This window comes from Carettochelys insculpta, chromosome 16 (assembly GCF_033958435.1).
Source record: "Carettochelys insculpta isolate YL-2023 chromosome 16, ASM3395843v1, whole genome shotgun sequence".
NCBI lineage: Eukaryota > Metazoa > Chordata > Testudines > Carettochelyidae > Carettochelys > Carettochelys insculpta.
Genome location: NC_134152.1, coordinates 1,510,564 through 1,526,235, shown reverse-complemented (window position 1 = coordinate 1,526,235; position 15,672 = coordinate 1,510,564). Strand labels below are relative to the sequence as shown.

Genomic DNA, 15,672 nt, shown 5'->3' with positions numbered 1-15,672 from the left:
TGGTGGTCCCTCCTGCCTGTGGAAACCAGTGTCTGATGGTGACCCCTCCAGCCCCCTCGTGCCCAAGCCCTGCACCAGTCCTGTGCAGGAGGGTAAGGGGGTCAGTTGGCCGGGCTGCTCATTTGCCTATGCAAATGAGATCATTCAGCCCCTGGCTAGCAGAGGCCGCAGTTTGCTGCGGGTGCAGGTGGTCGCAGGGTTGCTGACGCTGGCCTGGGCCGGGGGCGGCCATGACCTGGTCTCTGAGGGCATTTCACTGCCCGTGAGCAGCCAAACACAGGCGAAGGTGCCTGGGCCGGGTTCTGGCAACGGCGGATGCCAGGGGTGAAACCTGCCGGCCAGTGGCTGCCGCCAGGAGGGCTGAGTGCCAGCTGCCCCCGGGGAAGCGCCACCCCACGGCTCCCCCTTCCCCTGCAGCACAGCCCAGCCCCGGGCCAGCCCCTCCTTTTCCAGCGCCTGCAGCCGCAGGGAGCCCGAGAGCCGGGAAGGGAAGTTTCCTGTCCCGGCCCTGCTCGGAGGAGCGGGCGGTGAGGTGAGGTGAGGTTCTCCCCGCGCCCCTCTCCCCGCCTGGCCCCGGCCGGCGGCGCACACACCTCCCTGCGCGGGATTAAATGTCTCCCAATCTGCTTCTGATTTCCGCGGGGAGTTCGCTGCTGCCGCTCCGCGGCCGGGCCTGGCCGAGACCCTGCGCGGCGCCCGGCTCTGCGCTCCCTCCCTCCGCCGCCGCCGAGCCGAGCCCGGAGCAGCGGGCGCGGCGTGCGGGGCCGGGCCGGGCCGGGCTGGGGTGGGCTCGCCTCGCCTCGCCTCGCCCAGGGAGACCCCCCGCGCCGCCCGACGCGGGCCGGAGTTGCAGCCCCGGCCGCTGCACTGCGGGGAGCCGCCGTCCTGCGCCGCGCCGCGCCGGTAAGTGCCGCCCGGCCCCCTCTGACAGCGGCTCGGCCGGCTCCTGCCGCGGCCCCGGGGCGCCCAGCGCTGCCTGCGGGAAGCTGCGCCCCGAGCTCAGCCCGCGGCCCCGGAGCCCTTCCCCGGCTCCCGCCGCCCCGGCCGGCATCGCCTGAGCGGCTCCGCGCCCGGCTCCCGCCCGCCTGGCCCCCAGGCTCCGCTCCCGGGCCCCGGGGCAGCGCCCGCCCGGCTCCCACCCGCTCCCGGGCCCCGGAGCAGCGCCCGCCCGGCTCCCACCCGCTCCCGGGCCCCGGGGCAGCGCCCGCCCGGCTCCCAGCTCCGCTCCCGGCCCCCGGGGCAGCGCCCGCCCGGCTCCCAGCTCCGCTCCCGGCCCCCGGAGCAGCGCCCGCCCGGCTCCCACCCGCTCCCGGGCCCCGGGGCAGCGCCCGCCCGGCTCCCAGCTCCGCTCCCGGCTCCCACCCGCTCCCGGCCCCCGGGGCAGCGCCCGCCCGGCTCCCAGCTCCGCGCCCGGCTCCCAGCTCCGCTCCCGGCCCCCGGGGCAGCGCCCGCCCGGCTCCTAGCTCCGCGCCCGGCTCCCACCCGCTCCCGGCCCCCGGGGCAGCGCCCGCCCGGCTCCCAGCTCCGCGCCCGGCTCCCACCCGCTCCCGGCCCCCGGGGCAGCGCCCGCCCGGCTCCCAGCTCCGCGCCCGGCTCCCACCCGCTCCCGGCCCCCGGGGCAGCGCCCGCCCGGCTCCCAGCTCCGCGCCCGGCTCCCACCCGCTCCCGGCCCCCGGGGCAGCGCCCGCCCGGCTCCTAGCTCGGCTCCCGGCTCCGGCCACAGGCTCGCAGGGGCAGGGGCAGGGGCAGGAGCGGGGTAGGTTGAGCCCCTCGCTCCCACCCGGGCTGCCCCGGCCCGCACAGGTGAGCGGCGGGCGGGGGCCGGGTCCGCGGACGCGCCCGGCCGAGGGACAGAGGTTCCGGGGCAGCGGCAGGTGGCGCGGGGCGGGGCGGGGGTCGGTAGCAGCCCCGGTACAGTGGCCCGGGCCGCTCCGCTCTCTCAGGCGCCTCCGCCCAGGCTCTGCGCTGCGCCGGTCCAGCTGAGTGTGGACGCAGCGCAGCTGCTATGGCTGAGGCGCTGGAAAGGGTCCGGCCGCGGCAGGAGCGCCCCTGGGCCGCAGGTCCCGGGTGCCTGTGAGGCCTGGCTCAGGCTGTACCCCGGGCGTGTCCAGTGCTGGGGTCGTGGCAGGGCTGCAGGCCCAGTGGCGCTGTCTGTCAGGCTCCCTTGGGCACCGCCTGGCCAGAGGATTGTTGCCCTTGGCCGTGCCCGGGGGACCCCCAGTGCAGACGTGGGCTCTGACTGGCCTGTGTCCCCGCTGGGGAGGGGACACCCCTGAGGGGCCCTGGCTCCGCCCACATGCACCCTGCAGCGACCCCAGCTGGGGGCTGGCTCTGTGGGCATGGGGCTCGCCCGCCTCAGCCGGGGCCGACGGCCAGGGCAAAGCAGGCTGCACTGGCCTGAGTCTCAGGGCGTCTGGGCCTGCGCTGCACTGGCCACAGCCCATCTCTCCGCACCCTGCCCCTGCGCCCAAGTGCCACAGCCGCGGGCGGCCCAGGCCTGTGCCCCTGCTGCTCCCGAGAGGGGCCTGTGGCCCCGGCCTGGCTGGCTGGCTGCGAGGGGGCCTGGGCGCAGAGAGACGGGCTGTGCGGGCGGGTGGAAGACAAGCTCCAGGGTGCTGGCAGGGCCGTCACTGCTGCAGTAATCCCTGTGTAAAACAGAGGGAGGGACAGACTTTCCTGGGCCTGTCAAATAACCCAGCTCTGGGCAGGGCTCAGGCACTGGGCAGGAGGGACGCAGGGCTCAGGCACTGGGCAGGGAGGGATGCAGGGCTCAGGCTCCAGCTCTGGGCAGGAGGGACGCAGGGCTCAGGCACTGGGCAGGGAGGGATGCAGGGCTCAGGCTCCAGCTCTGGGCAGGAGGGACGCAGGGCTCAGGCACTGGGCAGGGAGGGATGCAGGGCTCAGGCTCCAGCTCTGGGCAGGAGGGACGCAGGGCTCAGGCACTGGGCAGGGAGGGATGCAGGACTCAGGCTCCAGCTCTGGGCAGGAGGGACGCAGGGCTCAGGCACTGGGCTCCGAGGGACACAAGGCTTTGAGCACAGCTCAGGCACTGGGTGACAAGGAACACTGGACCCCAGGCAGGGAGGGACGCAGGGCTCTGGGCAGTGGCATACAGGATGAGGAAGCTGGGCTTTGAATGCCTAGGGATGAGCAGAAATGTTGGTGGTGCCCAGAATGGCCAGGGTCAGCCCTCTACTCCCATGCCGACGCCCCCTGCCTGAGGCTGTGAGAGAGAGCTTGGTTGGGAGAGGGGTGCCAGTGCTTGGAGGGAACTTGGGTGCTGGGTGCAGGCTCTGGGCTGGCGCAGGCGTGGGTGCAGGTGGGTGCAAGGGAGTGGGGGCACAGGCTCTGGGCTGGCGCAGGGGTGGGACAGGTGGGTGCAAGGGGGTGGGGGCACAGGCTCTGGGCTGGTGCAGGGGTGGGACAGGTGGGTGCAAGGGGGTGGGGGCACAGGCTCTGGGCTGGCGCAGGCGTGGGTGCAGGTGGGTGCAAGGGGGTGGGGGCACAGGCTCTGGGCTGGCGCAGGGGTGGGTGCAGGTGGGTGCAAGGGAGTGGGGGCACAGGCTCTGGGCTGGCACAGGGGTGGGGGCAGGGGGTGCAAGGGGGTGAGGACATGGGCTCTGGCCTGGCGCAGGAGGGCAGGGGGGTGCAAGGGAGTGAGGGGCACAGGCTGTGGCCTGGCACAGGGGTGGGGGCAGGGGGGTGCAAGGGGGTGAGGGACACAGGCTGTGGGCTGGCACAGGGGTGGGGGCAGGGAGTACAAGGGGGTGAGGGGCACAGGCTCTGGCCTGGTGCAGGGGTGGGGGCAGGAGGGTGCAAGGGGGGTGAGGTTTGCAGCTCTGGGCGAGGATCTGGGTGCTGGCTGTGGCCTGGGCAGGTTCGGAAGAGGGAGGGGTGCAGGCCAGTTTAAGTGAATGACCTGCCTTCCTGTCAGTGGAGCACCCAGGCACCCCGAGTCCCCGGCCCACTGGGGCTCTGCCTGCAGGAGAAGTAAGGCTTGAGCATGAATGCAGAGCTTTGTGGCACCTTGAAAGTGCTGGGAGGTGAAGTGTGGTAAGAGGCACATGGGGGCAAGGGGCAGATGGGGGCTTGGGGCCACAGGGTGCTCACCACTATGCTGGCGGTAGCCTGGGTGGCACAAGTGGGGTGGGGGTGCCATGCTCACTGGGCAGTGACTCCCGGGGGTCTCCCACCTGTGATCCCCAGGACCGCCCCTTAAGACACTCTGAGGAGCCCCTGCCCCCACTATCACCACTGGCCTCAGCAGCATAGAGAGCCTCCCACTGCTTGTGGCATGTGCAGCCCTGTGGCTCAGGGATGTGTCTCCGGAGGATGCGTGAGGGGAGTGCTCAGGAGGCTGGAGCATGCAGCGGGCAGCGGGCAGCGAGCTTTGGTGGAGCTGGGTCGTGGGCCAGACTCGTTCCTGGTGGCTGGGGACCGCAGGCCAGTGTAACTCACTGCCCACCGATGAGAGTGCAGACGCCAGGGCCTGAGAGCAATGAGCTTTTGGAGCCAGACCCCTGTGCTCCATCTTGGGGAGTTCAACGTCAGCTGCCCTGGCCGTTAGCCACTTCCTCCCACCATTAGCCCAGCAGCTGGTAGCATGCAGGGCTGCAGGGGGTTCCTTCAGCACCTCCTTCTCTAGGGCTGCGCAGGGTGCTAGAGTGTGTCCCCACCTCTGCCGGCCCCATGGCCTGAAATCTGGGAGTGCATGCAGGGGATCTGCGCCGGTCTTGCAGCCATGGCCTGCACTCAAGCACAATGCACGCCCGTGGGATAAATGGGGCATTACAGAGCTCACCAGCAGCCAGAGAAACTGGAGCCAGCCCACGGCCCAGTGAAAGATTTCTGGACCATCGTCCCATGCAGCCTGGGCTGTACGTGAGCTGTCTTTCAAAGCCAGCCCAAAGCCATCATCTATTAATAGCCCATTAAAGATTCATCCAGCCTCCTTTAGACATCTGTGCCCGACATGTTCCGAGAAGGCAACAGGGATGTTCTGGAAACCAGCTCACCCAGTTCCTGGCTGGGGCAGGTGTGGCAGGGGGCAGAGCTGCAGGAGTTCTACAGCCGGCCAGCCAGGGAGACCCACCAGTCCCTCCCAGTGTTCGGGGTGGGATGAGAGGCAATACAGCACTCTGCATACCAAGGGGTGGGCCTGGGAGCACGTGATGGAGCGGAACAATGCAGCAGGAATGTGTGAAGGGGTTTAGGCTGGCTGGGCCAGGATTAAGGCTGTGTAAAGCAACAAGCCAGGCACCGTTAGCCCTGAGTAAGTGGTTTGTGTTGGGACAGCTGCGCAGTCCCAGCTTTCCGCTCCTGGTAGAACAGTGACTCTGGGTGTCACCTTGAGCTGCTCTGGGGCCTGGAGCCATGCTAGTGGGAGAAAGTACAGCAGGAAGTGTTGGCGCGAATGCAGCAAAGAGGGCAGCGTGCTGAGATAAAATCCCTTTCCAGCATGAGCACTGAAACCCTGGCGGCCTGTGTGGGGTCATCACCCTGCGGGTCCAGAGACTGGCACTCACCTGGGCAGAATCTCAGGGGGAGATGCACACTGGCCATCAGGGTCTCGCTCGTTTCGGTTCTTTTCTCTCTGAGCGTGGTAGTAAAAGCTCTGCAGACAGTGCCCGAATGATAATGGGAATGCTTTTAAGCAGCCACTCGCTGGCAGCTCTCCCCACATATGTTCCTGTCTTGTTTCAGGGCTGGGCCCCTGTGGAGTTCTCTCCATTGGTTTTTGAAAATCTGGGAAATCTGGTCTCTTTATGGAAGCCTTTCTCCCCTCCGCCCACCCCAATGCCAAGACGGAAATTTAGGTAAGCCAAGTGCTCCGAAATGAGGCCGGATTCTGAAGGACACCCATGTAACTTGTTTGCATGCCACTGCTTATGTCTCATTCTGGTGTAACTGAGATCAGGCTGCAGCCGGCGTAGCTTAAGCCATGACGTTCTAAGCTCAGTGTTACCTGTATTTATATCTGAGCAGTGCCACTGTGGTTTCACTCAGCTTGTGCAAGCCTGGTCCGTTAGCCTGCAGCAAGGCCCGCAATGTCCAGCACGGAGAGGGCCTGCTCCAGGGGAGGTTCTGTTGGGTGTTCTCCCCGGGTTATTGCGTGGGTGCGGGGGAGGCTGTGGGGAGTGAGCAGCAGAGGCCTGCAGAGCCGCTCTACTCTGTGAATCGGCAGAAGGTGATTCAGTCCCAGAGTCAAATAGCTGGTGTGCGTCCGTCCAGCAATTCTGCGTCATCTGTCTGCTCTGTAAGCTGCCAGCCGGCCAGAGCGCATCACGAAACCCATCTCCGCTCATGAGCACCACGGGCGCAGGTGGCATTCGCAACTCCACCTGTGCACACGGATTACGCCATTGACCCGCCGGCAGTGCCCTTTGCTTTGTCTCTGGGCCGGGGGCATCCAGCCCTGCCCTGAAGTGTGTGGCACGTCCCTCCGTCCCACCTGCACCGGCTTGGTCTCTGCGTTGGCACCTCCTGCCCCGCCTCTGCCCGGGGGTGTCGATTTTCTCCTCTGTGGTGGTGTCCCAGCCACACATGGGATGACTTACCCCTGGCTGGAGCTGCCTTTGGTCTTGGCACAGGCAGCTTGTTGGCCAGGGACAGAAACATTCCACAGCTGGGAAGTGGAGCCACAGGGGGCAGAGGCAGGGCACCCACTGAAGGGGAGCCGGGCACTGAGCCCCACATCCTCGGGATTAGTTCCCTGCCTGGTTCCCTGCTCTGGGTCCCCAGGCGGGCGCTGCATCCCACCGCCTCGGGATCGGTTCCCTGCTCTGGGTCCCCAGCCGGGCGCTGCATCCCACCGCCTCGGGATCGGTTCCCTGCTCTGGGTCCCCAGCCGGGCGCTGCATCCCACCGCCTCGGGATCGGTTCCCTGCTCTGGGTCCCCAGCCGGGCGCTGCATCCCACCGCCTCGGGATCGGTTCCCTGCTCTGGGTCCCCAGCCGGGCGCTGCATCCCACCGCCTCGGGATCGGTTCCCTGCTCTGGGTCCCCAGCCGGGCGCTGCATCCCACCGCCTCGGGATCGGTTCCCTGCTCTGGGTCCCCAGATGGGCGCTGCATCCCACCGCCTCGGGATCGGTTCCCTGCTCTGGGTCCCCAGCCGGGCGCTGCATCCCACCGCCTCGGGATCGGTTCCCTGCTCTGGGTCCCCAGCCGGGCGCTGCATCCCACCGCCTCGGGATCGGTTCCCTGCTCTGGGTCCCCAGCCGGGCGCTGCATCCCACCGCCTCGGGATCGGTTCCCTGCTCTGGGTCCCCAGCCGGGCGCTGCATCCCACCGCCTCGGGATCGGTTCCCTGCTCTGGGTCCCCAGCCGGGCGCTGCATCCCACCGCCTCGGGATCGGTTCCCTGCTCTGGGTCCCCAGCCGGGCGCTGCATCCCACCGCCTCGGGATCGGTTCCCTGCTCTGGGTCCCCAGCCGGGCGCTGCATCCCACCGCCTCGGGATCGGTTCCCTGCTCTGGGTCCCCAGCCGGGCGCTGCATCCCACCGCCTCGGGATAGGTTCCCTGCCCGGTTCCCTGCTCTGGGTCCCCAGCCGGGCGCTGCATCCCACCGCCTCGGGATAGGTTCCCTGCCCGGTTCCCTGCTCTGGGTCCCCAGCCGGGCGCTGCATCCCACCGCCTCGGGATCGGTTCCCTGCTCTGGGTCCCCAGCCGGGCGCTGCATCCCACCGCCTCGGGATCGGTTCCCTGCTCTGGGTCCCCAGCCGGGCGCTGCATCCCACCGCCTCGGGATAGGTTCCCTGCCCGGTTCCCTGCTCTGGATCCCCAGCCGGGCCCTGAGCCCCACCTCCTTGGGGTGGGTTCCCTGCCCAGTTCCCCAGCCGGTGCTACATCCCACCTCCTTGGGATGGGTTCCCTGCCCGGTCCCCTGCTCCCCACCAAAGCCACTTGCACTCACTGGTGGGGGGCATTGATCTGGCTGCACCAGACCAGTGCCCTGTGCGCGCCCTCCTCCCCAAGACCCACTGCTCTCTGCTGGTGCAAGGGATGGCTTGCGAACAGGCTCGCCCCTCCCTGAGCCCTGGAACTCCTCCCCGGGGTGTACGGGCCTGGCAAGCAAAGGAGAGCTGCAGGAGGGGAGAACAGACTTTCCATTTCCAAACTAATTCCATATAAGGGAAAGTGTTTCCCTGGAGAGCGGCTGCAAAAGGGGCTGGGAAATGCCCTGGAATGAAGCTTTGTTTTCACAGTGCCCAGAGAGGACAAGACGATCCATTTTATCTGTGCCGCACGCCTCTGTAGCGCTGGATGAGCCCAGTAGCACCTGCATGACTCAGTGGGGCACTGTCCACACTTGCGGCCTGGAGTCCGCTCTGGTTGTGCATTCACTGGTCGCTGTGCTGTGCTGTGAGCTCACTACGGCCTTGGCTGCTTGGCACAGACTGGGTGTGTGGCTGTGTGCAGCACCCAGCGGGGGACGGTCCCTGAGGGAGGCAGTAGGAAATGGCCCGGCTGCCTGGCACCTCAGCTAGGTGGAGGCTGTCTGAGCAAAGCCGGGGGCGTGGCTGCAGGGAGTGTGGTTAGTCTGGGCTGGGCAGGATGAGGACAGGAGACGGGGAGCAGGAACGAGGGGTTCAGGCTGCCTGCCCTGGCCCTGTGCTAACATGGATCCTGAGCTGCACTGTGTCTCTGAGCAGCAGAAAGCCCTTGTGCTCTACTGGCTGGCGGAGAGTCACGCCTGGCTACGGATGGGGGTGCATGGCCGGGGGCTCCCCTACACTCTGTCACAGCCTGCCCGGGGGAAGATCCTGGGGCAGAGAGTGGCTGGGGTTTGACTGTCCTTTTCCTCTCGGCAGCCAGAGTCTGGGCCAATTTCACTAGTGCCGCTCGTCCTGAGCACCAGCTGTCCGGGAGCTCCAGAGTGAGTCCAGCATGGCCCCGTGGGCTGAGGCTGGCCCAGCTGCCCCAGGCCTGCCTTGGCCATGGCACAGACGGGCTGGTGGTTTGTCGTGACCTGCTCTCGGCCTGGCCCACCAGCAGCAGAGCCAGCCGGTGCGGCTGCCTGCCAGCGGTGCTCCTTCGTTTGCTCAGCTGAGGAGTACTGCAGGTCCAGAGCTCAATTCTTCCGCCAGCCCACAGTCGGGCCGGGTGCGAAGTACAGGCTGAACCGCTCCCGTCCAGCACCGCCCGGAACCCAGCAGGATTTCAGTGCGCTGGACAACCACTGCGCAGGGGTGGGGCCAAGTTTCCTGCAGTCCTACCAAGTTGGTTTCCAGCCCCCAGTCCGGGCTCACAGTGTTCTGTGCTGTTCTTTAGCTGTAATTTTCCCCAGCTGTCTTCTAAGAGCGCAGTCAGCAGCGGGAGCGCGGGTAACGCGCCAGAGAATAGCACCTCCCGTGCTCGGGGAACATTCTCTCGTCCGGCCCCGGTCAGGTCCCGAGGGCGCTAGACGAGAGCGGTTCCACCTGTCTCTCCTTTGCACTGACCTGCTGTGTGCTCCCTAAGCTCCTTGGCAGACACCAGCATGGCTTGGCTCGGCGTCTTGCAGGCTCGGGCACTGCGCCTATGCGTTGAAAAGCTGACCCATGGCAAAACCCCACCTTTAAAACCAGCCCCGTCTGGGCCTGTAGTTCGTGGGCCTGCGCTGCCCCATCAGCCGTCCAAGCACCAGCTTGCACCCAGGTGCCTGAGCTCGGGTGCTAAAAACGGCCGTGGAACTTGGGGGGCAGCTTTGGCTAGCAACCTGCACATCAGCCTGCTCAGATGCCCTGAGCGTAGCCGCAGCTGGCAAGCCAGAGCCGCAACCCAGGGGCTCCTCAGGTAGCTCCTCTTATTTTTAGCATGCTCACTTCTAGCTGGGTCGCAGCCAAGGCCAGGGACCACAGCCACAGTGGCACAGCAGCAGGGTGGGGCTCTCTGCCCCCAGTCCAGCCCTGACCCAGATCAGAGGTACTCAGCGCGGCTGGCTGCCTGCTTGGTTTTGTGCCGCTAGCTCCTGGGGCGGGTGCCTCTCCCTCATCCGAAATAGTGCCCCGTCCAGCTCCAGTGTGGACAGGGGGTTAGACACCTACAGCATCTGGCAGTTACTCCTGCCCACCAAGTGTGGTAATGAAACACAAGTCCCACTACTGGAGGGGAGGCCGTGTTAGTCTGGATCTGTAACAGCAACGAAGGGTCCTGGGGCACCTTATAGACTAACCGAAAAAAGTTTTGAGCATGAGCTTTCGTGAGCACAGACTCACTTCATCAGATGCTGGTCTTGGAAATCTGCAGGGCCAGGTATAAATAAGCCAGAGCAAGGGTGGGGATAACAAGGTCAGCTCAGTCAGCCAGGGTGAGGCTCACTGCCAGCAGCTGATCTGGAGGTGTGAACACCAAGGGAAGGGAAGCTGCTTCTGTATTTAGCCAGCCATTCGCAGGCTTTGTTTAAGCCAGAGCTGAGGGCGTCGAATTTGCAGATGAATTGTAGCTCAGAAATTTCTCTTTGGAGTCTGGTCCTGAAATTTCTTTGCTGTAGGATAGCTACTTTTAAGTCTGCTACTGTGTGGCCTGGGAGACTGAAGGGCTCTCCTACGGGTTTTTGTATATTGCCATTTCTGATATCTGATTTGTGTGCGTTTATCCTTTTACGTAGAGACTGTTCAGTTTGTCTGATGTATATAGCAGAGGGGCATTGCTGGCACATGATGGCATAAATTACATTGGTAGATGTGCAGCTGAATGAACTCACGATGGTGTGGCTGATCCGGTTAGGTCCTGTAATGGTGTTGCTGGTGTAGATATGTGGGCAGAGCTGGCGACGAGGTTTGTTGCGTGGATGGGTCCCTGAGTTAGAGTGACTGTGGTGCGGTGGATAGTTGCTGGTTAGGATTTGCTTCAAAGCCACAGTCACTCTCACGCAGGGACCCATCCACGCAACAAACCTCGTCGCCAGCTCTGCCCACATATCTACACCGGCAACACCATTACAGGACCCAACCGGATCAGCCACACACCATCGTGGGTTCATTCAGCTGCACATCTACCAATGTAATTTATGCCATCATGTGCCAGCAATGCCCCTCTGCCATATACCTCGGACAAACTGGACAGTCTCTACGTAAAAGAATAAACGCACACAAATCAGACATCAGAAGTGGCAATATACAAAAACCCGTAGGAGAGCCCTTCAGTCTCCCAGGCCACACAGTAGCAGACTTAAAAGTAGCTATCCTGCAGCAAAGAAATTTCAGGACCAGACTCCAAAGAGAAATTTCTGAGCTACAATTCATCTGCAAATTCGATGCCCTCAGCTCTGGCTTAAACAAAGCCTGCGAATGGCTGGCTAAATACAGAAGCAGCTTCCCTTCCCTTGGTGTTCACACCTCCAGATCAGCTGCTGGCAGTAAGCCTCACCCTGGCTGACTGAGCTGACCTTGTTATCCCCACCCTTGCCCTGGCTTATTTATACCTGGCCCTGCAGATTTCCAAGACCAGCATCTGATGAAGTGAGTCTGTGCTCACGAAAGCTCATGCTCAAAACTTTTTTCTGTTAGTCTATAAGGTGCCACAGGACCCTTCGTTGCTGTTACAGGTCCCGCTGGAGCCCAGGCCGAAGATCTGGCCCCGTAAGTTTTCTGCCTGAAGAGGTCCAGGTTGATGAAATCCAGTTAGGGTTTATGAAACGTTTTAAGAGGCAATGTGTGTCAGTACGAATGGAACTGTTGGACTCACATTGATGTCTAGGGTAAAAGCCCCATTTAAACCTTAAATCCTATTCAGGCCCCAAAAATAAACTAGCAGGCAAAATCATTTCGCTGACCACTAAAATGCGGCCAGCTCTAGGGTGGCTTGCAGATGTTTAACAGCATGGAACAGCAGAGGGCAGTTCAGGAAAATGCCTGTCTGGCACTGCTGGGGGAATTCAGGCTCCCAGAGGGCACCCCTGCAAAAGGGCCGCTTCTGGCTTGTTCCCGGCAAAGAGTTAATGAGGAGCTCAGCGACTGGGCCCTCTGAGGTGCTGACTCAGCTCTCACTGGGCGGCTGGAGCTGGCAGAGGGGAAGCACGGCTGGAGCTGGCAGTGGGAAGTGAGATCACAGGCGGGTCCTTCCTCCTGCACACTCCCCGGCTCCACTGGGCATGGGAACAGGGAGGGGCTGCCCAAGTTTCTGCCCTCCATGGTAACTTGCCAGTGGCCCGGGGGCGCGCCGAGTGGCATAAAGTGGGGCCAATAGCAGCTGCCTGGCTGTGCAGGGGCAGGTGAGGCGGTGGATGCCACGGCCCCGGCTCTCTTGCAGCGGGGTGGGTTCTGGGCGGTGTGTGTGTGGTCTCGGGCTGCAGGCGGGTGCTAATGATTTCCATGCACATGGGGCCTCTGCAGCTCAGATCCAAGAGGCTGCGAGTGCTGGCTCATCACTTGGCACGAGTAAGAGGCAGAGGCAGCAACCACCTGTTCTGGCCACCGGCCTGCCAGCCCCAGGCCTGCCTCTCCCCAGCACTCTCCGCAGGGCGAACCCTAGAGACAGCTGCCCCTGCCAGGGGAGAGCACATGTCCAAACCCAGAGAGAAGGGCAAGGAATGGCTCTCTGCTGGCCAGCCGCTCTGTGCCCAAGGGCCAAGGGCAGGCTGTGATGGGGCTCGGGGTCCCCAGGCTCCGTTCCCCGTCTGCAGCCAGGAGTGACTCTCGCTCAGCGGGTAGAAGAGGGCGCGTACTACTCGACAGAGGCGCAGAGCTGTCGGTACAGCAGGCGGAGGCCGGCGGCCCAACCCACTGTGTGGAGAGGAGCCCGAGAGGTGCCCCAGCAGGGGTGTAGCCTCCCCTGGCACAGGCTGGCTGCCTTCCCCTCCCCCCAGCTTCCAGCAGCTGCCTGCGATTCAAACCCCGCTCGGCTCCTCCCTGCTCTGTGTTGCGGCACAGAGGTGTCACCTGCCAGCAGAGGTCACAGCCCCAGGGGTCACCCCAGCCGGTGGGAGCTGCTCAGCCTGTCACATCCATCCAGCCTGACTCTCAGCCCCGTCACACAGGCACTGATCCCAGCCTGGCTGCTGCTGCAGGTAACCCTGGCACCAGGCATTGCTGCTGGGCTGAGGGCTAGAGTGGGGGGTCGTTGCACCCCCTTTATACACCAGTGTAAGCAACAGCTGCAGTGCCATTGCTGTCTGCACTAGCGCCTTGGCTCGGTGGATGGGCACAACTGCATTGAAAGGCCTGGGGCTGCCTGGTCCCCACGGGGGGTGAGATCGGCCCTGCTCGGTCCCTAACGCGTGCGGCTGCCTGGTCCCCACGGGGGGTGAGATCGGCCTTGCTCGGTCCCTAACGCGTGGGGCTGCCTGGTCCCCACGGGGGGTGAGATCGGCCCTGTTCGGTCCCTAACGCGTGCGGCTGCCTGGTCCCCACGGGGGGTGAGATCGGCCCTGCTCGGTCCCTAACGCGTGCGGCTGCCTGGTCCCCACGGGGGGTGAGATCGGCCCTGCTCGGTCCCTAACGCGTGCGGCTGCCTGGTCCCTACGGGGGGTGAGATCGGCCTTGCTCGGTCCCTAACGCGTGCGGCTGCCTGGTCCCCACGGGGGGTGAGATCGGCCTTGCTCGGTCCCTAACGCGTGCGGCTGCCTGGTCCCCACGGGGGGTGAGATCGGCCTTGCTCGGTCCCTAACGCGTGCGGCTGCCTGGTCCCCACGGGGGGTGAGATCGGCCTTGCTCGGTCCCTGTGATGGGGTTTAGGGGTCCCCCTGCACTGCACCCCGCCCGCTGGCAGGAGAGACTTTTACTTAGCAGGCACAACAGCAGGTTTATTAGGCAACAGATGTCCAGTTTCTCACAGAAGCAACAGCATAGCCGCCAGAGACAGTCCTTCCAACCTGTCCTGGGGGGAAGACCCTGAGGGGTGCCCCTTTGGGGTGTAGCTTTCCCCCTCCTCTGGCTGGCTGCCTTTCAGCTCTCCCTTTTCCTTGCCTCTAACTGCCGCCCCCGATTCAAAACCCCAGCTCAGCTCCTCCCTGCTCTTTGTTTAGGCAGAGGTGTTATCTGCCAGTTGTAGCCCCAGGGTTATCCTTAGCCACTGGGAGCTGCTGCTTGCCTCGGACATCCAGCCTGACTCACACATGCACCCCCCCCACTCCATCACATCTTTCCCCCCTTCCAGACCGCACTGAGCGGGGTCACTTAGCCAGTGACCCGGGGAAGTTCGGGGCCCTCCCTGCGTGACAGGGCATCGGCTATGGTGTTGTTGTTCCCCTTGACGTGGACCACCTCCATGTTGTAGTCCTGCAGGAGCAGACTTCACCGCAGGAGCTTGGCGTTGGCCCCTTTCATGTGATGCAGCCAGGTTAGGGGTGAGTGATCGGTGTACATGGTGAAACGCCGTTCAAACAGGTACGGCTGCAGCTTCCCCAGCGCCCACACCATGGCCAGACATTCCTTCTCTATGGCCGCGTAGTTCTGCTCCCGGGGCAGCAGCTTCTTACTCAGGTACACGATGGGGTGTTTTTCCCCTTTGTTAGTCACCTGCATTAGCACCGCCCCCAGCCCCACGTCCGAGGCATCGGTGAACACCAGGAAGGGCTTGTTGAAGTCTGGATTTGCCAGCACTGGGGCCCTGACCAGAGCCTCCTTCAGCGCGCAGAGGGCCTCTTGGCACTGCTCGGTTCAGACCACCTTGTTAGGCTTTTCCTTTTTACACAGCTTCGTGAGGGGGGCTGCGATGGAGCTAAAGTGGGGCACAAACCTCCGGTAGTACCCCGCCATCCCAATGAAGGCCTGGACCTGCTTCTTAGTCTGGGGTGTTGGCCAATCTTTGACAGCCTCCACTTTAGCTGGCTCTGGCTTTAAGCAGCCGCTGCCCACCTTGTGGCCCAGGTAGGTTACCTTAGCCATTCCCACCTTGCACTTTCCTGCCTTGATAGTCAGACCGGCCTTTTGGAGTCGGTCCAGCACCTGCTTGAGTTGGGACACATGGTCCTCCCACGTCTGGCTGAAGATGCAAATGTCGTCCATGTAAGCCAGGGCAAAGCTCTTCATCCCTTTCAGTAGCTGGTCCACCAGACGCTGGAAGGTAGCGGGTGCCCCCTTGAGGCCGAAGGGAAGGACCAAGAACTCGTAGAGCCCCACAGGAGTGATGAAAGCCGACTTCAGCCGGGCATCTTGGTTTAATGGCACTTGCCAGTACCCCTTGGTGAGGTCTATGGTGGTGAGGTAACGGGCTCCCCCCAGCTTGTCTAAAAGGTTATCAGGCCTGGGCATGGGGTAGGCGTCCGAGACAGTGATGGCGTTAAGCTTGCGATAGTCCACACAAAACCGAACAGACCCATCTTTTTTAGGGACTAACACCACGGGAGAGGCCCAGGGGCTGGACGAGGGTTGGATCACCCCCAGAGCCAGCATGTTTTTAACCTTCCGCTTTATGTCCTGAGCCGTCCTTCCTGTGGCTTTGAATGGCACACACTTGATAGGGGCGTGGGTGCCTGTTTTTATTCGGTGGACAGCCAGGTCAGTGCGTCCGGGTCTGTTCGAGAACAGCTGTTGATGCAAATGCAGCACCTCCTTGATCTTCGTCTGCTGGGCAGGGGTCAGCTGGTCTGAGAGGGGAATTGTGATGGAGTGGGGGATACCTGTGTGTGTGTGAGTGGCTCACAGAGGGTGTGGGGCTCCTGCTGAGGGTAACCCTGACAACCAGGTAACACCTTTGTACTGCAGACAAAGGAGGAGGTGGAGCCTGAGGGGTTTGAATTGGAACAGGGA

General features: G+C 63.9%; 1 protein-coding gene across 4 annotated transcripts in view; it reads left to right on the top strand.

Moving 5' to 3' along the window:
- Positions 1-509: 509 nt before the first annotated feature.
- Positions 510-15,672, top strand: part of NTN3 (netrin 3) — a 74,968-nt gene continuing 59,805 nt past the window's right edge. Inside the window, exons 1-2 of one of the 4 annotated variants that reach the window (XM_075010557.1) lie at positions 513-532; positions 5,704-5,816. In XM_075010557.1, the coding sequence (XP_074866658.1) occupies positions 5,797-5,816 (20 nt within the window). In that variant the 5' untranslated portion in view covers positions 513-532; positions 5,704-5,796. Of the gene's footprint in view, positions 533-568; positions 904-5,703; positions 5,817-15,672 lie in introns of those variants that run through there. The other 3 variants (XM_075010556.1, XM_075010558.1, XM_075010559.1) reach the window with 3 other exon arrangements.